This window comes from Mustela lutreola, chromosome 9 (assembly GCF_030435805.1).
Source record: "Mustela lutreola isolate mMusLut2 chromosome 9, mMusLut2.pri, whole genome shotgun sequence".
NCBI classification, from domain to species: domain Eukaryota; kingdom Metazoa; phylum Chordata; class Mammalia; order Carnivora; family Mustelidae; genus Mustela; species Mustela lutreola.
In genome coordinates, this window is record NC_081298.1 from 63,865,401 (window position 1) to 63,890,465 (window position 25,065).

At 37.7% G+C, this 25,065-nt stretch overlaps 2 protein-coding genes, 1 long non-coding RNA gene and 1 other non-coding gene across 5 annotated transcripts in view; 3 read left to right on the top strand and 1 right to left on the bottom strand.

Annotated features, from left to right (window-relative positions):
• Positions 1-10,198, top strand: part of RNF149 (ring finger protein 149) — a 27,305-nt gene extending 17,107 nt beyond the window's left edge. Inside the window, exons 5-7 of one of the 2 annotated variants that reach the window (XM_059134473.1) lie at positions 2,192-2,288; positions 5,932-6,127; positions 8,956-10,198. In XM_059134473.1, the coding sequence (XP_058990456.1) occupies positions 2,192-2,288; positions 5,932-6,127; positions 8,956-9,011 (349 nt within the window). In that variant the 3' untranslated portion in view covers positions 9,012-10,198. The remainder of the gene's footprint in view (positions 1-2,191; positions 2,289-5,931; positions 6,128-8,955) is intronic. The other variant, XM_059134474.1, reaches the window with a different exon arrangement.
• Positions 9,947-25,065, bottom strand: part of CNOT11 (CCR4-NOT transcription complex subunit 11) — a 23,558-nt gene continuing 8,439 nt past the window's right edge. The window contains exons 3-7 of the mRNA XM_059134472.1: positions 20,464-20,616; positions 18,806-19,008; positions 17,452-17,654; positions 15,999-16,095; positions 9,947-15,917 (exon numbers count right to left, since the gene is read on the bottom strand). Of these exons, the coding sequence (XP_058990455.1) occupies positions 15,720-15,917; positions 15,999-16,095; positions 17,452-17,654; positions 18,806-19,008; positions 20,464-20,616 (854 nt within the window). The 3' untranslated portion in view covers positions 9,947-15,719. The remainder of the gene's footprint in view (positions 15,918-15,998; positions 16,096-17,451; positions 17,655-18,805; positions 19,009-20,463; positions 20,617-25,065) is intronic.
• On the top strand, positions 11,598-11,712 carry LOC131808746 (small nucleolar RNA SNORD89). Its single transcript, XR_009344945.1, has one exon. It is a non-coding gene; the product is annotated as a small nucleolar RNA SNORD89 (small nucleolar RNA).
• Positions 11,782-18,798, top strand: LOC131808477 (uncharacterized). Its single transcript, XR_009344788.1, has 4 exons — positions 11,782-11,919; positions 13,357-13,500; positions 15,743-15,962; positions 18,650-18,798. It is a non-coding gene; the product is annotated as an uncharacterized LOC131808477 (long non-coding RNA).

Sequence of the window (25,065 nt, forward strand, 5' to 3'; positions counted from 1 at the left end):
GGAAACTGAAGCATGACAGGTGAAGGCCCCAGGGGGGAGGGTCAGAAATGGTTAGCAGAAAGTCAAGGAGGATAGTAGTTTGTTGTTATTTGCACCCTGGCTTTTAGTTCTTCTGGGGTAACTGCAAAATAAATATTTCTCACTTTAGGTACACGAGGGGCTTTGCTTTAGCAATGGGAAGTTGTGATTTCCTTTTTTTTTTTTTTTTTAAATAATCAGATACTTTAACTGATAACTGTTTAGAAGAACTGGCTGTAACCAGAAGTGTATCTAAAAATATGTTTTCAGTCAGACTAATTTGAATTATGCTTCCCACCTATTAGGTCAGAAATTAATAATATATAATTACGGTTTCCTTTATGTTTACAAAGTAGTATATATATAAATATAGTAGATTAAATTCTCAGTAATTCTATAGTGAAAACAAATGAATATCAGAGTAACAAAATCGTCCAGAATAAAGATAGCTAACTTTTGTCTACAGGCATTTATATGAGGTTGGTGTGGTGGGTAGTTAATGAATTACTGTCAATATATCCTTTGGAAAGTTTTTTTTTTTTTTTTTTTTTTTTTAAGATTTTATTCATTTATTTGGCACAGAGAGAGAGAGAGACAGTGAGAGCAGGAACACAAGCAATGGGAGTAGAAGAGGGAAAGCAGGTTTCCTGCCAAGCAGGGAGCCCAACGTGGGGCTTGATCCCAGGACACTGGGATGGTGACCTGAGCCAAAGACACACTTAATGACTGAGCCACCCAGACGCCCCTCCTGTGGAAAGTTATTAAAATAGGAAAGAATTTTCATCTAAGATGGTTTAGGGCAAGTCTTTCTGACTTAAAATGATGCGTGGAATGCAGCATAAATGAGTGGCCTGTGGCTCACTTCTTTGTTACACCAGATACGTCCTCATGGCTGAGCTGGGTTTTGTCCTACACCCTCACAAGCAGACATGTTGCTTGCGCACATTTCATGGTCTTCTGATCTAGGGTTTTTACTTAGTTTTCTTCTGTGCTTTAACAGATTTCCCAGTAAAGCCAACATGTGCATTTTTGTTAAGATTATTCCATTGGGTTAGTCAGTTTCAGTTTCAATTTGAGGATAGAAAGGTCAGAAGACTAGCTAGGCTAGACTATGTTACGTAATTAAATAGTGTTATTTTTTTTTTTTTTAAGATTTTATTTATTTATTTGACAGAGAGAGATCACAAGGAGGCAGAGAGGCAGGCAGAGAGAGAGAGTGAGGAGGAAGCAGGCTCCCTGCTGAGCAAAGAGCCTGATGCGGGACTCGATCCCAGAACCATGAGATCATGACCTGAGCCGAAAGCAGCGGCCTAACCCACTGAGCCACCCAGGCGCCCCAAATAGTGTTATTTTTAACTGCATTAGCAGATTTCAGTATGAAGAAGAGGTCTTCACACAACAGCATGAATAGCGAACAGTTGCTGGGTGTTTACTGTGTCCTGCACCATTGTAAGCATGTTACGTATTTGCTGCTGAGAACTGGAGTGGAGGTGCAGAGGTTAAGCAACTAGTTCAGAATTCCAGTGTCACGTCACACAGCTGGTGTGGGAGCCATGGGTCCTATACCCACTCTGCCTGACTCCTTATCTTCATCCTGTGGGAAACAGATTCACTATACAGGAGGCAAAGTTAGCTGACTAAGACAAGTCAGTAAAAAGAAAATACAAAGGCAATTTTTACTTCTTCAATTCTGAAAAGTTATCATTATATAAGAATGTGGAATATACAAAAATATGTTGAGACAGGAAATAAGTGTTTTTTTTTAAGCCTGAGACCCAGAGATAATCTGTTGCTGTACTTCCATTTGATTCATTTTGTGAACTTACATAAGATACTCTCAGTTTATTATTATTAGTTAGCTGTTGGTTTATTTATGCCACATTTATTCCTAAGCAGCTTTTAAGTAAGTTACAAAGGCACAGAAAAATACAACCTAGCATGAAGCGAAAATAACCATGCTATTTTCATGGCAAGAAGGGAAAATTTCCCTGTTAAGTTCCAGACTCTGTTTAACTTGGAAAGTAGAATAGGTAATTACATAGAGTAAGTGAATAGAATGTTGATATGAAGTCGTTTAACTTGTACTGAGAAGATGAGTTAGCAGAATGTGTTATTTCCTTTATAAGATACAAACATTTATTTTAAAAAATTAACACATACTTAATCTTTTTAGGCATATTTTTCATAGAATATGCATTGACCCATGGCTTTTGGATCACCGCACGTGTCCAATGTGTAAACTTGATGTCATCAAAGCCCTGGGATATTGGGTTTGTTACATTTTTGTTTATATTTAATCTCTGCCCCAATTCTTCTAAGTGATTCAGTTTCAGTACTGACCAGAGGCAAGAGGAGTGGACTGAGTGCTCCTTCGAACATCTTTGTGGTTCCCTGAAGAAATTTTCCTCTTGATTAAAAATGAATATTTAAGAAATCCCAAAAAGTTAATGAACTCTACTGCTTTTGTGATTATAGACTGATACGTCATATGTTTCCCCCGAGTATTTGTAATTGCTTAGTGCAGTATATTGTTATGCTGCCCTGTAGAAGGTATATATACTCCTCAGTTTCATATAAACAAGAATTACAAATCTTTGAAATGAAAGGAGCCTCATACATTTTCTGGCTCAAGATGCATATTTTACATATGAGGAAACTGAAGCCAACACTTCTCGACACCAGGTCTCAAATTTCTGGGTTTGGAAATCATATCTTACTGGGGAAATTGGTCCTGTATGGAATTTGTTCCATTGGTTTGTGGTACTTAGGTGGTCATAGGACCTTCCTCCAAAAATGAAGACATGAGGGCAGAGCGAAAGAGAGTTCTTCATAGTAGCCAGCCAGGTGCTGAGGGCCTTACACACATTATTGCATCATACCCTCATAGCCAGTCTGGGAGGTAAGTACTGCTTCTCTCCCTATATTTACTAATTAGGAACTTGAGCTTAGAAAAGCCGAGTAGCTCACCGAAGGTCACACAGCTAGTACTTGGGAATCTATTTTCAGATACAGGTTTGCTTAATTCAAGGGTACAAGCTTTTAACCAGTAGTCCCACCCAAAAGGGTAAGACATAGAGGTGAAAAAAGCCAGATTTTTCTAGATTGTTATTTTTTATTGTTTTTAGAATTTTCATATAATCTTTTAACGTCTTAAAAGATTCCTGATTAAATAGCAAATAGTTTTGAACTAATGATCTTATTACTTTAGAAAAAGTAATTTAAATGTCACATACTTTTCTTATTGCTAAATATATTTTTTTAGGGTTTTTTTTAATAATTACAATAGAGTTAGAAACCTCAAGGAGTTTTTTCTGTGGTAAGCATTTCATGCACCTTATAGCCCCAGTAGCCCTCAAGGAGTCCTCTCATATTCTAGCTTGGCGGGTGTTGGAAAGATAGTTGAGCAACTGCCTTGATTACCACTGTCATTTTCCATGAATCATATATATATATATATTTTTTTTTGGTAAGATGTATTTATTTTAGAGTGCGCACATGCATGCACGAGTGGGGGAGAGGGACAGAGAGAGAGAGAGAACGTTCAAGCAGACTCCCCACTGAGCACAGAGCCCAACACAGGGCTCAATCTCATGACCTAAGCTGAAACCCAAGAGTCTAAAGGGTGCTCAACCAACTGAGCCACCTAGGCTAGGCGTCCCTGTGAATTATATTTCTCAAGTATGAGTTCCAGAATGCCTCCACCATAGGTACAGGAAAGGAGGAAGGTCAGCATTCAAGAACTCTTACTGAAAAAAAACTGTCTTGCTTTGATGTCTAGAAAATTTGTCTTTCCTCTAGAATTTCAAACATTTGTTTGTAGTTTTTAATAATGATGGCTCTGTTTAGCAGGGGCATAACAGTGAATTTGAGACTTAGTGAACTGAGCCTTTGTCTTGGACCCCCTTCCTGGAATTTGAAGCATTTTAAACAGTACAATACAGGGAGAATGACAGATGTTTTTTTTTTGCCAAAGTTTTCCTTTTTCCTCTTCTCCTTTCTCTTTTCTTTCATTAGGTAGATCATTTTAAGATATTTTATGATCTAAAGATCATTTTAAGTTATTTTCTTTATGGTCAGTAGTTTTAAACCTGCTTTTCATTTCTAGAAATTTTTGTAAGGGTATTTCACTAAACCTTAGCACTGAGACTAATCCTCATGAGTTTTGTTTTTGGAGCTACATATACATACATATATTTCACACATTAAAAATGAAGATTTATTTTGCATCAGGTTGGATTGATTTTTTTATTAGAATAGTAATTTCAGAAAGCTTGACTATGTCCTAGAAGTGTGATTTCTTTTTTGAAGAACAGAAACCGGTAGTAACTTTAAATCAAACTCTAAGAAATTAACTTGTCTTGCCCTTAATTGTTTTTACAATTTTTGATGAGTGTGCCATTTTATTTACTCCCTTTGCCCCTCCTGCATTGGATTTTGTAGACAGTGATGACACACTGTCGTATGACAACTAGTTCTTTTTCCCAAGGAAACAGCTGTGGTGAGAGGGCTGCCATCAGTCCTTCATGTGGACTTGAGAGGTGGTCCTTGTGTTAGCAGCTACAACCTTCTTGATGTGCCATTTGTCGTTGTTTTCATTCATTCAGCACATTCATTCAGCATGTATCAAAGGAGTGCTCTCTCAGGTGCTAGATTGGACCTTGACTTGGGGAGACAAAGATGAGTAAGACGCAGCCCTTCTGGTTGTGGACTTTCACTTTCTGGACTGTGAGGGCCAGGGCATACACCCACACACAACGCTGCAAAGGAGGTATGTTTGAAGTGCCCAGGAGCACGGAGAAAGGAAATTACCCCGCCAGGTAGAGTGGGAAGATAAGAGGGTGGTTTTTTAAGAGGGGAGTCTGAGCTGGGTGTTAAAGGATTTGCCTGCCAGATCAGTATATTGCAGATGAGGGTGTGACCATGTTTGGCTTTGAGACTGGCAGGTGGTTAAGTTTGGCGGGTATTTTGTTAACTATCTGGGAAAACAGATGGGGTAGGCTGGGTGGGATTTTGGACATTAAGGCTACTCAGTAGGATTTGTGGTTTGATGTGTCTGGAGTCTGTTCTGAGGGTGTTCAGTTACTTAGCAGTGAGAAGGAGGCAGCGTTACTATGTGGTTCAGGAGGAGGGCTGTTCTAGAACTGGGTGGGGCGGCAGCGGGAGGAGCCATATGGTGTGCCCTCACCCGGAAGCCTGGGGAGGAAGGTGGAACCAGCACCATGTTCTTGGCGTGAGCCTCAGGCTAAATGTGAACAGACAGCCACCCCTCCTTTACCAGGTTACCTCACAAGTGGTTTCCTCTCACAGCATGACTCTGGCTCTGGCATTATTCAGAAAGGTATCTGGATAAACCTCTGAGACTGGGCTGTCACTTTCCTTACCCTGTTTTTTTATTTAACACAGCAAATGGGGGAGTTGCAGGTACACTGACAACGGATAGACACTGTCTTGAGCTGATAGAATCCACAACGGATTCTTCTAAAGTGAATCAAACGCAGTCTGAAGCCCTCTGTTGTCAGATACTGTGTTCTTCTGAAACCCTGGTGCCCAGTAAGACAGTAGGGCAGTTTGAGGCAATCATCCAAGATCACAGCCACAGCCAGGCTAATTCACACCCCCTGTTCAGGAAGCAAGGAAAGTGTGTCTGACAACGGTTTAGAGTTTAAAAGGTGGCATTCCTTTCATCAAGGGGAAAAGCAGTTTTTCAAATGAACAGTGTTTAGGTCTTGGAAAGCTGCCTATTGAGAAGTAATTCATTTTCTGATGTTGCTAAATAAAGAAGACATTAGTGTTTTTGCCCTATATTGTGTATAAAAGTAAATACTTTATAGGAATTATGAGTAATGATTATGAAATGATAGACAAGCTTTGACTGTGTTATTCAGACAAGGTATTTTCTTTTGTTCTCTCAAGGGAGAGCTTGAAGATGTGCCCGAGACGTCTGCTCCAGAACCTACCCCTGGGAGTGTTTTGGTGGCAAATTTGAGTATCAGTTTACAAGATGACAGAAGTGAGGGGAGCAGTTTGCCCTCGTCTTCCACTAGTGATTCTGCACCACCGTGTGACGCTAGTTTCAAAGAAGATGCAGGTGAAAACACAGCCTTACTAGGTAAGTGCCTTGCACGTTCTAAAACAAAATGATGTTAGCAGGTGGGGAAAATAATGCAGAAAAGCATAAAGGACAAAAAACCCCATAATCCCACACCTGTGAATACCATTTTAACATTTTGGTAAATACCTTTTCAGATGTTTTCTGTGTTTAAGGATGGGAAGAGTATCATATATGTGCTGTTAGGTAACCTGTTTTCCCCTTAACATGTGAAGCTCTTTATGTGGTAGGTGCGTGATTCTGTGTGGTACGTAGTGTCACAGCTCCAGTTCACTAGAATTTCTTTAAACTGCACCCTTTTGGTGGACTTCAGCACTTTGAAATCATGTGTATACCTACCACTTATCCGATTGCTTCTTGTCATTCTGAGAGATAAAATAGAGTGAATTGCCTTTTTTATTATTATTACCGAGAGAGTACCTTTTCATAATTGTTTGTTGTTTTTATTCCCTTAGGAGTAGCCTGTTTCATGTTTACCTTGTTTTGCTCTGGAGAAACTAATTTTTTCATGTCTTTGTCGAATGTATTGTATATTTCTCCCCCAATTTTGGTATCCTTTGGTTGATATATTTTGTAGACAGAAATGTTTCATTTTTCTCTAGTCCAACATATTGTCTCATGATTCTGCCTTTGATAGCATGCTAACTTTGGAAGGCCTTCCTCATCTCAGGATCTAAGTATATTAACCCATATCTTACTAATATTTGTGGTTCTGTATTTTATTACCTTTAAATCTTTAATCCACATGGTTGAAGAGAAGATTTAACCTACTTTTCCCCAAATGCTTAATCAGTTCTCCCAATATTTAGTGAATTGTAATTATTTTAGTGACTAATAATCTAGTGAATAAGACATATCAACGTTTTGATATTGCCAAGGCAAATCCCTTCATCTTGAGTTAAAAAAAAAAACTCTGTACTAGTCTGCATTTTTTAAAAAAGATTTTATTTCTTTATTTGACAGAGACAGCGAGAGAGGGAATACAAATGGGAGGCAGTGGGAAAGGGCTCAGCTTTCTGCTGAGCCTGATGCGGGGCTCAGTCCCAGGACCCTGGGATTGTGATCTGAGCCAAAGGAAGATGTTTAACGACTGAGCTACCCAGGCGCCCGTATTCTACATTTTCTAAAAAAAAAAAAAAAAAGTAATCAAATTATTTGCTAAGTGAAAGAAAATCCCATTAGAATTTTTATATTACTTTAGCTGGGAAGAACTAATGCTTCTAATTTTGAATTTTGTCATTACGGGAAGAGGACACATAATTTCCAAATCAGTGACACTCAAACTGAATCACTTTTGTATTTGACATGTTTAAGCTGTCAGGCAAAGATAGCTAGAAGTATTAGAACTGGGGTTTTAAACTGGTATCAGAGGGAAAAGACCACATTGTGAAAGAGAAGGGGAGCATTCATTTCATAACCCTGGAAGGTGGCAAGGGCATTCTCCTAATTAGCTCCCTGGCCTCCTGCTGGGCTTGAACCACCTCAGGGATTCCATCAAATTGAGCTCAAGTACATGCCAGTGTGGTTTTTGCCATTGCCTTCAGTCTCCAGAAAAGAAACTAAATTTCCCTTCTTTTGTACTTGACCACCCTTGAGATAATTAAATGCTGCTGAGGACTCTTATCCTGACAAAATGTCTTTCAAAAGCAGTCTCCCATGTTTCCTGTGTTCTTGTTACCTGTCGTGCATTAGTTTATCAGCATCTCTCCTCTCAGCTAAGATGATATCATGTGAAGTAGTGCATAGAAATAAAGGTGGAAAAAGAAGCTAGGCTATAGAACAACAGAATGTTAGATGCCTTCTGAAGAAGCTGGGCCCCCTCATACTTTCATGTGCTCGCGCACGTGTGTGTGTATGTGAGTACGTATGTGTGCCACGCATGTGTGTGTGCATGTGCACTTGGTTTCTATTTTTTTGCCCCCCCCCACCTTTTAAAAAATATTTCCAAGTATTTGTTAACCAGTAAGTTGACAGGTAATTTTAAATGATAATGTTCTTTCTACTTTATCACCATACCAATATAATTTGAGAAATGTTAAATTGGAGAAATCAGTTCTTTTAAGCAGACATTAGTACTTCCAAAATAAAATATGGCTTCACTTAAAGTTGAGAAAACATTTGCTGGGGTCTTAGGAGCAACCAGAAATAAAACATGGAAATTATTAATAGTAGACTACTTGCCGAAGGGTGTTTCCCTGGCGAGTGCTCCTTCTGTTGTCCAGTTGACCTTCTTGGCTCTGACTGTAGGTGAGTTCAAGTATTCTGAGTTTAAGGAGTATTCTGTTCCTGTAAGAAACCTTTGTGCTTAAATTATTTTGTCTTACTCTTCCTAGTAATAACAGTCTGTCCAGAGTTAAATACCTGTTCCTCTTCCAAGATAGATTAACCTCACTGTGCCTGTGCTTAATCATCTGTAAAATGAGTATAATAATATCCTAGTCCTCATTGGGTCACATACATAATCCAGTAAATGCTCGCTGTTTTCATGGGCAGTGGTGACACCATCATCATTGTCGTTGTCACAGCTCTCTGGCTTACTTTTGAAAACATACACTAATACCACCAATCAAGACTTGTCATTTCTTTATAGCCCCATGCTGATCAGAGTAATGTTGGTTAGACTAATACTAGAAAACCTCTCATAATATATATGTGAAGAAGATGCTTGTATATTTTTCATGACTTTCTGAAATGATTTGCCATTTTTACATGTAAGTTTTGTTTAAATTTTTCTGTTGTTTCTTGAGTTATAGCCTCTAAAGGATCTGTTTATGTAATTACAGTTTAGAATATGCGAAGTTACATTGGGTTTTGTTGCTTTGTTGTAGAAGCGGGCAGGAGTGACCTGCAACGTGGAGGACCCATCTCCTCACACACATCCTGATGACCACATCATGGATAGAGCTTTGGCTTGAATCAAAGGACTTTTTTTTTTTTTTTTTTTTAAACTTCAGCACATAGTTTGTATATTTGAAAATAATGTACATTCTTTTACCTTTCAGATTCTGATTTGATATCCAAAGGGCTATTTTATTCTTAAAGAGACGTTTTGATTAGTTTTAATATATTTATCTACTAAAATGTATCATTTATGATAAACAGTATGTTGCTTTGGACTATTACAGAGACCACTAGGAAGGCACTCTAAAGGTCAGGGTATGTTTCTGAATAGTAGTCTAGCTGCTACGGTACCGTAAAAACAGGATTAATTTTGCTTCTCAAGGATGATTTTAGACTGAGCAACTGAATTTAGACCAATGGAAATGCAATTGTATAATTCAGTGATTGATCATGAGTTTTCCCTGGAGGAAAGATTTTTCTAGAACATTAAACCTGTGAATGAGATGAGAGAAATCTATAGCTTTCTTGAACCGCCATGTCATCATCCAGAGACTTCGAAATCTAAGAAGACTTCTTCATGATTTTCTCTTGGAATTATAGGAAAAGCACTAGATGGACTTTATTTTAGGCTTTGCAGTTTTCCTTTTTAATTTCTAATTTCTTATGACACCTTAAAGGAGAGGGAAATTTGTCCATTTTTTCCAGAAATAAAAAAAGCTAAGATTCTGTCTGCATCACACTTAAGCAATAAATTTTTCATTGCCTTAAAATTAAAAAAAAAATTTTTTTTTCATTGCCTTAAGGGAAATCGAGTAGGCAGAATTATTTTTAGTAAATGATGACTGTATTGGTCCCAAGTGCTATTTAATCTTTACAACTAAAAAGGTAATAGATGGAGAATTTTGATTGTCACTACAAAAGAAACAAGCAACCAGTTTTCTTGATTGGTTTAAAGCAGACTTAATGATGACCTTGTGTCATCTATCCTTTTTAAAATCTTGGCTGTTCTTGTAGGTGAAAGGGTCAGGTTAATGTAAAGCTTTTGGAGATTGTGCTCTTTAAGTTTTCTAAAATGATTAAGCACACACATAGTCTTCTCCCTCTTGGAGGTGGAAGTGGAGGAGGGTGAGGGAGAGTTACCTCTTAACTGTTGTCCTTTGTTCCTTCTAAGCTAGTTGCTGTGTATATCTTTATTTTGTGAGTAAAAAATAAATGTTGAGAAAAATATAACTTTTAAAAAATCTAAAGAATTTATTCTTAAAGCTGCATCTAATTGTATATAGTTTATTTTTTTAAACTGTTTGTTGCACCTGGATTCTAGCCATAGTGAAACACTTGGTGAGTTTTACTTTTTCTTTTTTTCCATTTTACTGAAGTAAACTCTGGCCAGGTTCAATTTGAGGAGCTGATGAAATAGAAAATTTGTCTTTGAGCTCTCATTTTAACAGCCTCAAAGTAGGTTTCCATAATAGCCATTATCTTTGAAATCTGCCTTCTGTGGTTTTTTGAGAATAGGAAGGTATGTCCTTGATTCTGTACCAAGTAGACTTTTTGCTCTTTGTATTTTAAGATACATACTTGGGAAAAATGCTTTAATTAATGATTCTCTATAGTATCCAATAAAGCAGACTTCTAAAAAGAATACTATGACGGATCAAGGTAAATTGTTTTTGATAATTACACAAGTGAGATTTCTTTTTTTTTTTTTTAAAGATTTTATTTATTTATTTGACAGACAGAGATCACAAGTAGGCAGAGAGGCAGGCAGAGAGTGAGAGAGAGGAGGAAGCAGGCTCCCCGTGGAGCAGAGAGCCGGATGTGGGGCTCCATCCCAGGACCCTGGGATCATGACCTGAGCCGAAGGCAGAGGCTTTAACCCACTGAGCCACCCAGGCGCCCCCAAGTGAGATTTCTTTGTTAGCAGCTATCAGACATAGCTTTCCTTAATTAAAGAGTTTGAACACTAAACTACAAATAGAAGAGATTGGAGGAATTGTGGTCTGGTCTCATCTCTAGAAATATGTCTTCAATAGCAGAGAAAGGAATTATCAAGAGAAAATAGAAAACTGCAATACTTTGAAAGTTCCATTAGCCTTTTTTTTTTTTAAGATAGAAATAAATGATAGAGAAGGGTCTCCCATCCAAGTACTAACCAGGCCTGACCCAGTTTAGCTTCTGAGATAAAATATTAGCAGAATTTTTGCTGAGACATAAAATTGATGAAATGCTACTCAGAATAATGGGGAATGTAAGGAAGGAAGAATAAACCAGAGAGGTTTGGTTAAGGTTAGTCATACTATTTATGGCAGTAATTTTCCTTTTAACAGTTGTCATAAAAGCTTTTTTTTTTTTTTTTTTTTTTAAACAAATAGTGTAGAAACAACATATTTTTTTTTAACTTTCAAAGTCACAGGCAGTGTGTGAAGGAAGCAGCTTGGCTGTGAACTTGAAGCACTCCGTCATCTGCTGCCTGCTGGTGCTGCTTCTGGGTTTTCCCTCCAGAAAACCACAAAGGCGAGGATTGGTGCAAAAAAACAGAGCATCTTCAGCAGGTAAACCTCCTTGCTTGGTGACTTTTTGGGGATCTTCAACATATAAAACCTTCCCTGAGAGATTGTTTCCTGCAGTCACTGAGGAGTGATGACAGTAAAAGGCCGAATTGCAGTGTGCCCATCAGCAGTTTGCTCTCTGTGGGGTGCACGATGACAAAATCTCCGGAAGCGAACCACTGGTCTGACCTCAGTAACATCAGGATTGAAGTTTTGCACTTAGGCAGGCTTTCCAAGAGGGGTCTTCCCCACCGCCCCCCCCCAAAAAAAAATCTCAGGTAGTTTTAAGAAAAAATAATCAGTGAATCTAAGCCATCAGCCCTTAAATGAGTAGTAGATACCTTTCTACATACTTTACAGTATACTTGCTAAATCAAGGACTGCTGGAACCATAAAGAACAGGTGTGTTCCCACTTGGATGAAATACCTAGTATAACCAAACTCCCTAAGAGGATAGCTTAATTGGCAAGTCTCTTCCTTTGAGAACATTAACGTTTATTTGCTCAGTGAAGGCTGAGATTAAATCAGTATGTGTATGTTACTGACTAGAACTTGAGATAATTACATGTTTGGTCAAAAGGAGTTTCTTTGAGCTCAGCACAAACCATATTTTGTGATTTACAAAGCACAGGATGCTGGCCTGAACCAAAGTGAGTCTTGTATATGACATACGTTATGCTTCTGTGATGCAACAACCAATTAGAAAAGCCACCTACGCCTTTCCCAGTTAATTTCATTTTTGAAGTTTTAAAAAGACAAGCATTTCACTTTAAAAAATGCTAACATGTAATTGTTAGGAAAGTGAAGTTTCTACAATATCATTATCAGCCATGCAGCTAGAGATTTGCTCTTATTCTAAGAGCAAAGTATAAAATAAGTTATAAATTGAAAAAGATATGTGCATCCCATTAAGAATAAAAGTCAATCCCTTCTTCTTGATGAGGTGTAAGCTTGTATATTATGGGCTAATGAGAAACCTGGGAACACCAGTACTTCCTGTGGGCTTGACTGCACAGGTATTGGATCCCAGGATTTAAGTGCTTTTGGAAGCATCTTAGGGATTTTCTGCTAAGAACAGTAGTGATTGCATTAAAAAAAAAAAAAAAAAAAAAAAAAAAAAAAAAAAAAAAAGATTAAAGTGAAACCAGCAAAATGTTTTAGTAGGTAGAGGGTGCAAGAATTTTAAAGAATATGTAAAAAGTTCTTCCCATGCATTAATTTTCTAGGTATCTTTAAAATGTTAAAGTGCTATTACTCAAAGTATTTAAAATAGGTACATGAGGGGCGCCTGCGTGGCTCAGTTGGTTAAGTGTCCAACTCTTGATCTCAGCTCAGGTCTCAGTCTCACAGCTGTGAGTTCAAGCTCCACACCTGGTGTGGAGCCTACTTTTAAAAAATTGTTTAAATTTTTAAAATTTAAATACAGGATCCATTGTTTTTCATGGGAATGAATCATTACAGAATGTATTAAAGTGGTACATGCTCCTTAAAAGTTTGTGGAAATGGGGGTGCCTGTATGGCTCAGTCGGTTGAGTATCTTGCTCTTGATTTCAGGATTGTGAAATCTAGCTCCATGTCTGGCTCCCTATCAGTGGGGAGTCTGCTTAAGACTTTCTGCCCCTCCCCTGATCTCTCTCAAAATAAATCTTTAAGGGGAAAAAAAAGATTGTGGGGGTGTATACTCTGTAAGAAAGGTGATAACCATTTCTTTAAAGTTGTTTAAATTATAAACACTATTAAGAGAATTATTTGAAATAGTTATAGTTTAGGATCCCTAAATTATTTTTTGAAGTATCTTTTATCTTTACTCTAAGATGTAACTTAGTGCTGTCTTAACAGGTGATCTGAAGATTTTACAGCTAGAAACCGGAGCTAGAAAATCCAGAGAATTCAAGCTGTGTTGTTTTAAACATGGTGGTATCTTGAGCTACACTTAAAAGCTGATTACAGTTAACTGAATTCCCGGATTGTAATTTATTTCAGGTAAACTTTCTTCTACCTTTAAACATGTTTAAGAACCTTTTGCTGGTGTTGTAAATGTAAACCTGACATTTTCTTTTTAAATTGTTCCCCTGGGGTGCCTGGGTGGCTCAGTGGGTTAAGTGTCTGCCTTCCGCTCAGGTCATGATCTCAGGGTCCTGGGATCAAGCCCCACATCCAGCTCTCTGCTCAGCAGGGAGTCTGCTTCCCCTCTGTCTCTGCCTGCCTCTGCCTACTTGTGGTCTCTCTCTCTCTCTAAGAAATAAATAAATAAAATCTTAAAAAAAAATGTTCCCCTAAATATTACTAGCTATTCTTTATAGGCCGGAGTTAAAAATCTTCCCTCTTTCAACACCAATAGTCTGATCTTGAAATGATTAGCAGTAGTCCATCTCTTTATTTGCAGAGTCCATGTTTGTAAATTTGCCTACTGAAACTTATCTGTAACCCCCAAATCAGGATGTGTATGACATACGCTATGCTTCTGTGATGTGTGGTGCTTTGGCAGTTGTGGTGGACACATACCCATGCAGTGTGGTGAAAATTTTGAGGCACCAAACACACTTTTCCAGTGGAGGTTGAAGAAGAGGATGCTTTGCCTTCTTCTTTCAGCTCTCAGACTGTCAATACTGTGTCTCTTCCACAGTCTGTTTAGTACATGTTTTCTAAAATTTTGTACCTTGGTGATTTCAGTTTAAAATGGCACCCAAGTATAGTGTTATCTACTGTTCTGGGCACATGGAGGCTGTGAAGTGCCTTATAGAGAAAATACATCTTAGATAATCTTTGTTCAGGCATGAGTTACAGTGCTGTTAGCCACCCATTCAGTGTTACCAGAAAATCAGTAGGTTCTGGAGCTTGAGTTTGGGTTGCTTCTGCAGTGGTCCAAACCTTGCCATTCCAAAAAGTTATCTGCATAATGAACGGTTTCTTTTCCCAAACCAAGTATGTAAAACAGTGATGTCCACTTTTAGGTATGGACAGAAATCAAGGTTGCTAAAATTTTGCATGTTTAAAGGCATTCCTCTTGTTACACTGGTTTGGGTTCTTTTTTCCTTTAAGTGTATTACAAATATCTTACTTTCATAAGAATAGCTAACATAAAATTTCTTATAAATCTAGTGGGAGTAAGCACTTTTGCCAATAATAAAAGACTGAAACTTATTTTTACTCATTTTAAAGGACACCATACCTAGTGGTTTTAACTTTTGCTGAGGGTTAAACTGGAAGGTAATTCTTGTTGAATAGATGATTTCCCTATAAAGAATATAGAGAGGCACCTCAGTAAATTAGTAATTTTTCACGGTTTCTTTAAGTAAAAAAACACATCAGATGATACAGTTCATAAAAAACTTTAATGTAAGGCACTGTTGTCCAAAGTTAAGTGAGGAGTAACAGCCCACACGATGCCACCTTGTTCTATGTTGCAAACAGGCCATCTGCCCTACCATAGGCAGCAGGTACAGTTCCCACTCAGGGAGGTTTTACCTGAGTAAAACCTCAGTAGTGATATCTCCCAAAGCATGGACTAATACTTTTCCTTAAAACAAAAAAAAAAACTATCTTAGACTTATAACTGAAGAACAAACATCTCAAGAGGAAAAAAACAAAACTTAGACCAGCTATCGTAGTCTCAAAAAAAGGTTTCTAAGAGTTCCCATGTTTATAAGAGGCCCAAGAAATGCATGTATTTTTGTGGTCTGTTAAGTCCCCATGATAAGAAAGGATCAAGTTAGAAGCATGTCCTTAGTTCAAACTGTCCTTCATGAGAAATTAAGGGCTATACGCACAAATGGGTTTCAGGACCAAACTTCTATTTGCCACTTGATTCAAAAACATTCAGCTGATTTCATCTCAAGGGCAGTATGACAAATTCTTAAGAAAACTAGATTCTCAATTTATCAGTAGCCTGTAACTTGTATTTGAAACAAAAACAGGCACTTTGCTCTACAGTGCTTAAACCGCATCTACTTGTTTGCAGTAACTTCTTGTAGATAACCGTTACTCCTGATTATCAGCAAGACATCTAAGAGACACATTTTTCCAAGTTCTTACCAAAAATCCATCTCAAGGAAAAAGTCATCTAGGAAAGGAAACTTTTGCTTTAAGTAGATAAAGGGGTGTTTATATGCATTAGGCCAAACGATCCACTCAAGGTTCTAACAGTTTTAAAAATTAAGTCACAATACAGCTGAACAAAGAATGTGGTTCTGATGAGGTTATTATTTCGACATTTTGGTCTCAGAAGGTGTTTCTCCAGTATCCAGTGTCTTCAACAAACGAAAAAGGCCAGCAGCTTCTCGTATCCTACTGAACTCAATACAGAATGCCTGCACTTCTATAAACAAGTCCTGCACATTAATAATTTTGTTACGGATCAAGGACTGGAGAAAGACACACACAAGACGCACCAAACGATTCTGGGGGGGAAAAAAAATAAGTTAGTGTACCCGTTTTCTTGGCAGGTATGTATAAAATTTACCAAAATTTCTGTTACTTACCTGCATATATTTATCCTTAATTTGTTCACAAGTAGAGATGCAATTTGATATATAAAGGTGAATAAATTCAGGAGGTAGATCAACAGCTGTAGTTAGTCTGTTTCATAAAGTTAAAAAGTTAGGGCTATTAAATACTGTTAACCAAAGAGAAATTTTAGATTTTATGGTTATTTAGTGAAAATTTCTGATTTATGATCAGTTACCTAGTTTTAAACATATTTATGCAAATAAGCCTGAGCCTGTCACCCTGGTTGTTAATAAAGGACACTAACATTTTTTAAGTCTATACTTAGCATTATACATGGTAATTACTCATTTTTTTTTGCACACCACATTTCTATGTGATTTTGGTTGAATCAGAGTTCACACTCTCATAAGTAACATTTACTAAACCCCAATTACACCTAAGTGCTATGGAAGGTGGCATATCTGAGAAGAAGGTATAGTTTAGTAAGTTGATAGTATACTATCTAACTTAAATGCTTTAAAAAAAAGTGGGGGGGGGGTTGTAAGAAGCAGTGTAAATGAAAAGATGGGAAAAGCCTTGAGAGGTCAAGTGGCTTAAACTGAAACCTTTAAGTGTTCCTAATAACCTAGTGAATGATCAGATGAAAAACTTGGAATCTGGGATTAATATGGTGTATTTAGGAACACAGTGGTAGAGAGCTGGAAAGAATGTGACAGAAGGTAGAGTAGCATATTGGAGTCTTAAAAAGGAAAGTTGGTATTTTCCAAAGGATTCTGTGGAATGTTTAAGGAAAACAAAAAGATGGGATGGGAATTCCATTTTCAGATAAAGAGATGCAATGCTAACTATACACTGTGCATTTCCAAAAGAAATGTGAAATTTGACTGTAAAACCTTCCATAAGGCACTGAGGAACCATGGCTCTGAGGAATAGTGCTGTGGTCTCTTGAGAGGAGGAAAGATAGGGGTGGGGGGCACAAGGAATAGAAATTATTCTCTAGAAAGAATAATAAACTGATAAAAAGATGTGGTTATTCTTGGACTAAATACCAAGTATCTGGTGAAGACAATAATGCTGTTAAGAATGTAGTGAAGGGGGAGCAGTGGTAGGTCAGAGGTAGGTCAATCCAAGGACTGGAGTCGAAGGAAGCCCCTGAAGGAAGTAGGAGGCTACAGAGGGGAAAGGTTTGTGCAGGAGAATGCAGAAATGAGGTAGTATATTTTCAACAAGCAGCTAACGAGTTTTGCCAGTGACAGAAAAAAAAGTTGAAAACCTCATGCTTCCTCCCTCTCCCACTCTAGAAAGAACACTCTTAGACATGTTACTTGTGATCATCTGGCTTTAAGCCAGGGTTTTTCTCACTGGCTGATTAGCTTAAAAGCACAGAGTCTTTAGTACAATTTCAAGAAGGTTAAAAAAAAAACCACAACCCTTAAAATTTGTTACAAGCCCCCCTCCCCCACCCGACTGAGTATAAAAACTTACCGATTTACAACTTCCATTGAATGCAAAGACATGTCCATGTTGACCAGGACGGAAAAATACTCCGTGATCTGGCTTGACTGCATTAACTTTAGCAGCATTTCTATAGCAACCAGAGGGTTGTTTTCCACCAGGTCAGGAAGTTTGGCTGGAGTGAGGCCAATATGGTAAACGAGTTTGGGGTCTTTTTCCAGCTCACCCAAGAGCTAAATACAACAAAATTTTTAAAAAGAGGTTATTGAGTCAAATACCCTCTTTCCTGCCTATAAAAACAAGCTATAAAATTGTCTGCATTGAACCAACTTCATAAATTTCTTCCCTCAAGCCATTAAAATCATGTCTTGATTTTCAAATTTATAACTAAACTGTAAAGACTGTTTATAAACATGCTAGTGAGCCCTCCTGGGCGTTAAACCGGACTCAGTACTGCCTGGTTGGATAGAATACTGTCTGGATTATAACAATATCACCCTTAAGATCTCTGTAGACTTTTTCTGTCATCTGTTAGAACCTAAAGTAGTTTAATTGCCAACCGGCTCTCCAGAAAAGCACACACCACAGACAGCTGAGGGACATGAGAAACAAGAGCACAAATCCTTGAGGAGAGAAGCGGGACAGGAAGACGGAGAGCTGCTCTCTGTACAGTTACAGTGCACAGTTCAGGTCCTGCTCACACTCTGCAACCTAAATAGGTATCTTCAAAAACATTTCTGCCAAATAAGTGCTTTTGCTTACAAATTGTCTACACTGTTTCCCCTGCCTACTTGCAAATACCACAGTGGACTGTGTTTCAGAATGGCCTAGCAAACAAGAACTGTGAACACAGCTATTACTTGACTTTGAGAAATACCATTTTTTTGGTGTAAACTGGATTAGAAGTGTCAGTATATCCTCACAAGTTCTAATGTGAAAGTATGCAAGATGGATAATAAAATTCACCAAAGCACACACCAGGTGTCCTTGCCTTCCCCCACAAGGGGAGTCTTACATGTGGGCAGCAGAAGCTACTCTCAATCTCAGATCCAACACTACTAACCAGATGTGTGATGGAGGCTAGTTTACATTCCCTGGATCTCAATTTTCTTTCTCCTTAATGGAATGTTAATAATCTCAGGTACCCTCAGTAGAGTTATTGTCCAGCTTAAATGTAACAATGTATATACAGTGTGCCAAAAATGTGAAATCTGTCTTTCCCCTCCAGAATAAAATGACCAAAGCTGGAAAAGCAGAACAAAGATCCAGAGAGCCAAGACTCCTTGGATCTAAAACACTTCCTACTGCTGGCTCCTGTTGACAGGATCATTTATTGTTTATCATGTGGAATATTAAAGACAAAATGTTTACAATAAATATATACCTGTGTTTGTTGAGGAGAAGATAAGGGGCTTTTGAAGGCTTTGGCCATTATTCGCTTGATCTCCACACCAGTGCTGTTCTTGACACACATTGATTTGTCCCACTGAATTGCATGGTCAGGCTCTGTTGGATTCAGCCAAGCCAGCTCATCTTCGCAAATGTGGAGTGGAGGTGGTGGACGAATAAACTCTGGGCGGAAATGGCCTGTAATAAGAATAGGAAATTTTTTTGTTTTTTTTTTTTATCAGTAAGCTAACACCTACACACATCTACATATAACTCTCAGACTTCAAAATCCAAAGCAGAGATGATACAGAAAGTCAGGGTTTTTATTCAGAATACCAGCAGAATAAAACACTGACCTAACGTTACCATGCTAGAGACCAAATCTATTTTTCAAGAGAGAAAGACAAAACACCATGATCTGATCATCTTTAATTCAAGCATGATCACCACTCAGAAGCAAAGGATACAACTTCACATACTGGTAAAAGTTCTGATGGGAAAAATTAAATGCTATTTGATCTTATTCATCCTACTCTTATTTACCACAATTTTACTCAGAGACCACTATTATTTGTACTGATTATTTTCTTTGCATAAATCCCTAAATCCACAAATCCCATATTCATTTTCATAAGAGACAATAAAAGTACAATCAGAAAATGCAGTGACTCAATACCTCAACTATTTTTGATATAAGATTGATCTCTAAGTTATAACCCACTAAAATAAATGCTGGCTGAGATTTTCACTGAATAAATTTCACAGGGCCTAAAATGGCCTATTCTGATCATGGATCCTAGCCCCTGCCAAATGTGAGATTAGTTTATTGATTAAGATTTTCTGGCTAAGAATCATCAGTCATTCTTCACTCTCATCACTAGGACTAGCATCTCAATCTTTTCAGACCATTTACAGGAAAAAACAAAATTATTAACACTTCCTCATAAGTACTACTAATATGATAAGGAAAACATTCCCACAAGGTAGCCTGATGTTTAGCTAGACTCAGTATCTAACTGATTTGCTTTTCACATATATTTCTGGTGGCTCATGCAACACAAAGTTGTGCCTAAGCAAGTACTAAGAAAAAATCAGTATGTGCCATTGGCTGAGACTTCAGATATTAAGCCCATTTATGACAAAGATCTGATAATGACAGTAAAGTCATGTAAGTTTTAAACTCCTGGTAACACTGTAATTTGGTGAACATTTTCTTATTTTTAAGCATAAAGCATGCCTTCATCATTAAAACATAAAAGCCTGTGAAACCAAAAGATACAGCTGTATTATTTCAAGTTCAAGTGTTTTCTTTGAATTAAAGTAAAATAAGAACTATAAGATCAGTAAAATTTTATAAGGGAGAAGGTAATGAGAGTGATAAGATTAATAAAGCACTATAAAAATATACAGAAGACTCATTTTAGTAAAATCAGAATTTATATCTTCAGGAATGCTACTGATAATAGAAAACTTGGTGGTAATCGTATTAAAGAAGAAACTAACTTAACTGACCACCTCTACTATGTTCTAGTAGACACTAGGACCTTTCTTACTGAATTCAAGTTTAAGGAGCAACAATAACACCATGTTTTAAAAAAACAAGCCTCAGGATGCTGGTAAAATAAAACCCAAGTACATAAAATATATACCTACTTTCAATAGGTGGCTTTGGTCCACTGACTAAAGCTTCTGTGATTTGAGAGGCAACCGAGCTGTCAAATCCAGAATTAGAAGAGTCTGGGTCTGGGTCACTGAGAATACTAGGGAAGCTAGCTTTACTTTGGGTTGGCAATTCAGACTGGCGTTCTGTAAAAAGATTAAAGTAAGAGACATTTTTAAATTGAGGGTATCACATGGAGAGAGAAAAGACAAGCTACTTACTGGAAAAAGCTGCCTGCAACACATACAAACAAAGGGCAATTCAGTATAAATACATTTTCTTGTTTTTTGTTTGTTTTTTTTTTTTCAAAAACTACAAATCTACCAAGAGCTAACATCACCCACCAGCAAGCCAGCAGCAGCTATATGCAGTCAGGCCTCTCAGCTAGTTGTGCTGGGGTCCAGTCCCATCCATCAGAGCACCCTTCACCATTACAGACCAGTCACAACAGGAAGGTACATACAGCCCACACAGGGGATACCCCTGCAGTGCCTGGTACTGGAGACCAGGGAGGGCTGAGGTACTGGGCTCCTCAGGTCCTTTTCTAAATAAGGCCACTACTTTTAAGTCCAGGAGATGCAACTGACATACCTAATGTATAGAAACAAACATAGAGAGTCAGACAAAATGAGGAGACAGAGGAAGTTCTGAATAACCACCACCACAACAAAAACACAAAACCTCAGAAAAAGAACTAAAGGAAACGAGGTAAGAAATCCACCTGATGAAGAGTTCGGGTGACAGTCATAAAGGTCCTCACTAGACTTGAGAAAAAAGTAAATGAACTAAGAATGAAGTTGAAGAATACAGTAATTGAAATGAAAACTACACTAGAGGATCAAAAGCAGATTAGCAGATGATGAAAGGATCAATGATCGAGAAGACAGGGTAACGGAAAGCACTCAAGCTGAATGACAAAAAGAAAAAAAAAATTTTTTAATGAGGATAAGTTAAACTTCTGTGACAAAATCAAGCATAATGTTTGCATTATAGGGAGTCCCAAAAGAAGAAAGGGGCAGAAAACTTATTTGAAGAGAGTCACTGAAAACTTCCCTAACCAAGGGAAGGTTTAACAGTCAGCCATGTCCAGGAAGCAAAGAGCCTTAAACAAGATGAACCCAAGAAGCTCCATACCAAGATACATAATGAAAACATCAAAAATTAAAGGGGATCTTACAAGCGAAAAGCACAGTTAATGGGAAACCTCATACGGCTATCATATAGCCTTACTGAAAGAACATAAAAATGTTCTTTGAGCAGGAACTGCAGGCCAGAAGGGCTAGTGGCATGATCTATTCAAAGGGCTGAGAAAAAAACAACAGTACTTGCCCCAGCAAGGTTATCACTCAGAACTGAAGAGTTTGCCAGACAGACAAAAGTTTAAGGAGTTTGCCACCACTAAACTAGCCTTACAAGAAATGCTAAAAGGACTTCTATAAGCAGAAAGAAAAAGCCATAATTAGAAGAAAAACTATGAAAAGAAAAAAATTTGCTGGTAAAAACAAACACATACTAAAGGTAGTAGATCACTTATAAAGCTAGTATGAAGGTTAAAAGACAAAAGCAGTAAAATCAATTTTATCTGTAATAAATGGCACAAAATAAAAAGGTAGAAAATAGGACAATATGTACATAAAATGTGGGGTGGGAGAATAAAAATAAGGTGCTTTCAGAATGTGTTCAAACTTACCCAACCATCAACTTAATTTAGACTAGTGTATACAAAGAATATTATATATGAACCTCAGTAACCACCAACCAAAAACCTATAACAGATTCACAAAAAATAGAAGTGAACCGAAGCATAACACTAAATAAAGTCATCAAATCATAAGGGAAGAGATCAAGAGAACAGAAAACTACAAAAACAAACAGGAAACTAACAAAATGACAAAAAGTACCTATCAATGAATACTTTAAATGAACTAAGTGCACATTTAAATCAAATGACACAGGGTGACTGAATGGATAAAAAGACAAAGTTATTTATATGCTTCCTACAAGAGACAAAAACATCAGCCCCAAAGACAGACTGAAAGTAAAGGTAGGGAAAAGATATTCCCTGCAAATGGATGGGGGGAAAAAAAAAAGTTGGGTGGCAATATTTATAGTGGACAAACTAAATAAAACAAAGACTCTAGATGTATCTGGTTGGCCCAGTTGGTAAAGCGTGGGACTCTTGATCTCAGGGTCGTGAGTTAAAACCCCATGTTGGGCATGGAGCCTACTTACAAGCATACATAAAAAAGGGCACCTAGGTGGCTCAGTTGGTTAAGCATCTGACTTTGGCTCAGGTAACGATCTCAGGGCTCATAATCTCATAATCTCAGGGTCCTGGGATTCAGACTGCACTCAGTAGGGAGTCTGCTTCTCCCTCTCTCCCTTTGACCCTCCCTCTACTAGTGCACATGTCTCTCAAAACAAAACAAAAACCTTAAATAAGTGTACAGACTAACAAAAGGTAAAGAAGGACACTATAAACTCATAAGAGGGACAATCCAACAAGATCTAACACTTGTGAATATTTACACACCCAACAGAGAAGCACCCAAATATATAAAACAAGTTCAAAAAGACATGAAGTCATACCATGCATCTTTTCTGACAATACCTGACATTAGAAGAAGATAAAACAACAACAAAAAAGACAAACATATGGAGATTAAGTAACAAACGACTAAACAATGAATGGGTCAACCAGGAAATAAAAAGAAATTAAAAAGTACATGGAAACAAATGAAAATGAAAACACAACAGTTCAAAACCTTTGGGATGCAGCAAAAGTGATTCCAAGAGGGAAGTTTAGCAATACAGACCTACCTCAAGCAAAAAAAATCTCAAACAACATACCCCTACACCCAAATGAACTAGAGAAAGACCAAAACCTAAAATCAGTAGAAGAAAGCAAATAATAAAGATTAGAACAGAAATATCAGGTGGAATTTATTCCTGGATTGAAAGTTTCCAGGAATCATCAAATCCACAAATCATCCAACATGGTAATACCACATTAACAAAGGATACAATGGACATAGTTATCTCAATAGATGCAGAAAAAGCATATGCCAAAATTCAACATCTGTTCATGATAAAAACTCTTAACAATGTGGGTATATTGGGAACATACCCCAGCCTAATAAAGGCCATATATGACAAATCCATAACTAACATCCCAATGGTGAAAAGCTGAAAGCTTTCCGACTAAGGTCACCCATTTTTATTCAGCACAATCCTGTCCTAGCCAGAGCAGTCAGACAAAAAAAAAATAAATAGAAAGACTGGTAAGGAAGAAGTAAAACTTTTACTATTTGCTAATGACATGATACTATATAGAGAAAACCTGAAGGACCACCAAGAAACTGCTAGAACTGATAAAGTAATTCACTAAAGTTCCAGAATACAAAATCAATGTGCAGAAGTCTGCTGTATTTCAATACACTAATAACAAAGCAGTGGAAAGAGATATCAAGAAAGCCATTCCATTTACAACTGCACTAAAAATAGTAACATACCCAGGAATAATTTTAACCGAAAAGCTAAAAGATCTGTAAACTCTAAAACTCTGAGGAAAGAAAGTGAAGACGACACAAAGAAATGGAAATACCTTCCCTGCTCAAGAATTGGAAGGATAGGGGCGCCTGGGTGGCTCAGTGGTTTGGGCTGCTGCCTTCGGCTCGGGTCATGATCTCAGGGTCCTGGGATCGAGCCCCACATCGGGCTCCCTGCTCCGCAGGAAGCCTGCTTCCCTCTCTCTCTCTCTCTCTCTGCCTGCCTCTCTGCCTACTTGTGATCTCTGTCTGTCAAATAAATAAATAAAATCTTAAAAAAAAAAAAAAAAAAAGAATTGGAAGGATAAATATTGTTAAAATGTCCATACTACCCAAAGCAATCTACAGATTCAGTGTAATCCCTATCAAAATGCTGCTAGCATTTTTCACAGAACTAGTACAGATAATCCTAAAATTAGTATGGAACCACAAAAGGTCCCTGAATAGCCAAAGCAATCTTCTGAAAGAACAAAGCTGGAAGTATCACAATCTTGGATTTCAGACTACTACAAAGCTATCATAATCAAAATGTGGAATATCAGGACAAAACAGAATGCCCAGAAATATGCCCATGCTTAAATGACCAATTAATCTACCATAAAGGAGTTAAGAACGTACAACTGGAGGAAAGGATAGTTTCTTCAATAACTGGTGCTGGGAAAACTAAGTAGCTACATGCAAAAGAATGAAACTAGACCACTTTCTTATACCATACACAAAAATAAACTCAAAATGGATAAAACCCTACATATTAGGACTTGATACCATAAACCTTTTCTTTTAAGATTTTTTTATTAGAGAGAGGAAGTGAGCATGTGCACAGAGGGAGAGGGAGAAGCAGACTCCCTGATGAGCAGGGGGCCTGAGGTGGGTCTTGATCCCAGGACCTGGAGATCATGACCTGAGTCAAATGCAGATGCCTAACAGACTGAGTCACTCAGGCACCCCAAAACCGTACAACTTCTAAAATAAAACACAGGCAGTAAACTCTTGGATTGGCCTTAGCAACTTACTTATGGATAAGTCTCCCCACGCAAGGGAAACAAA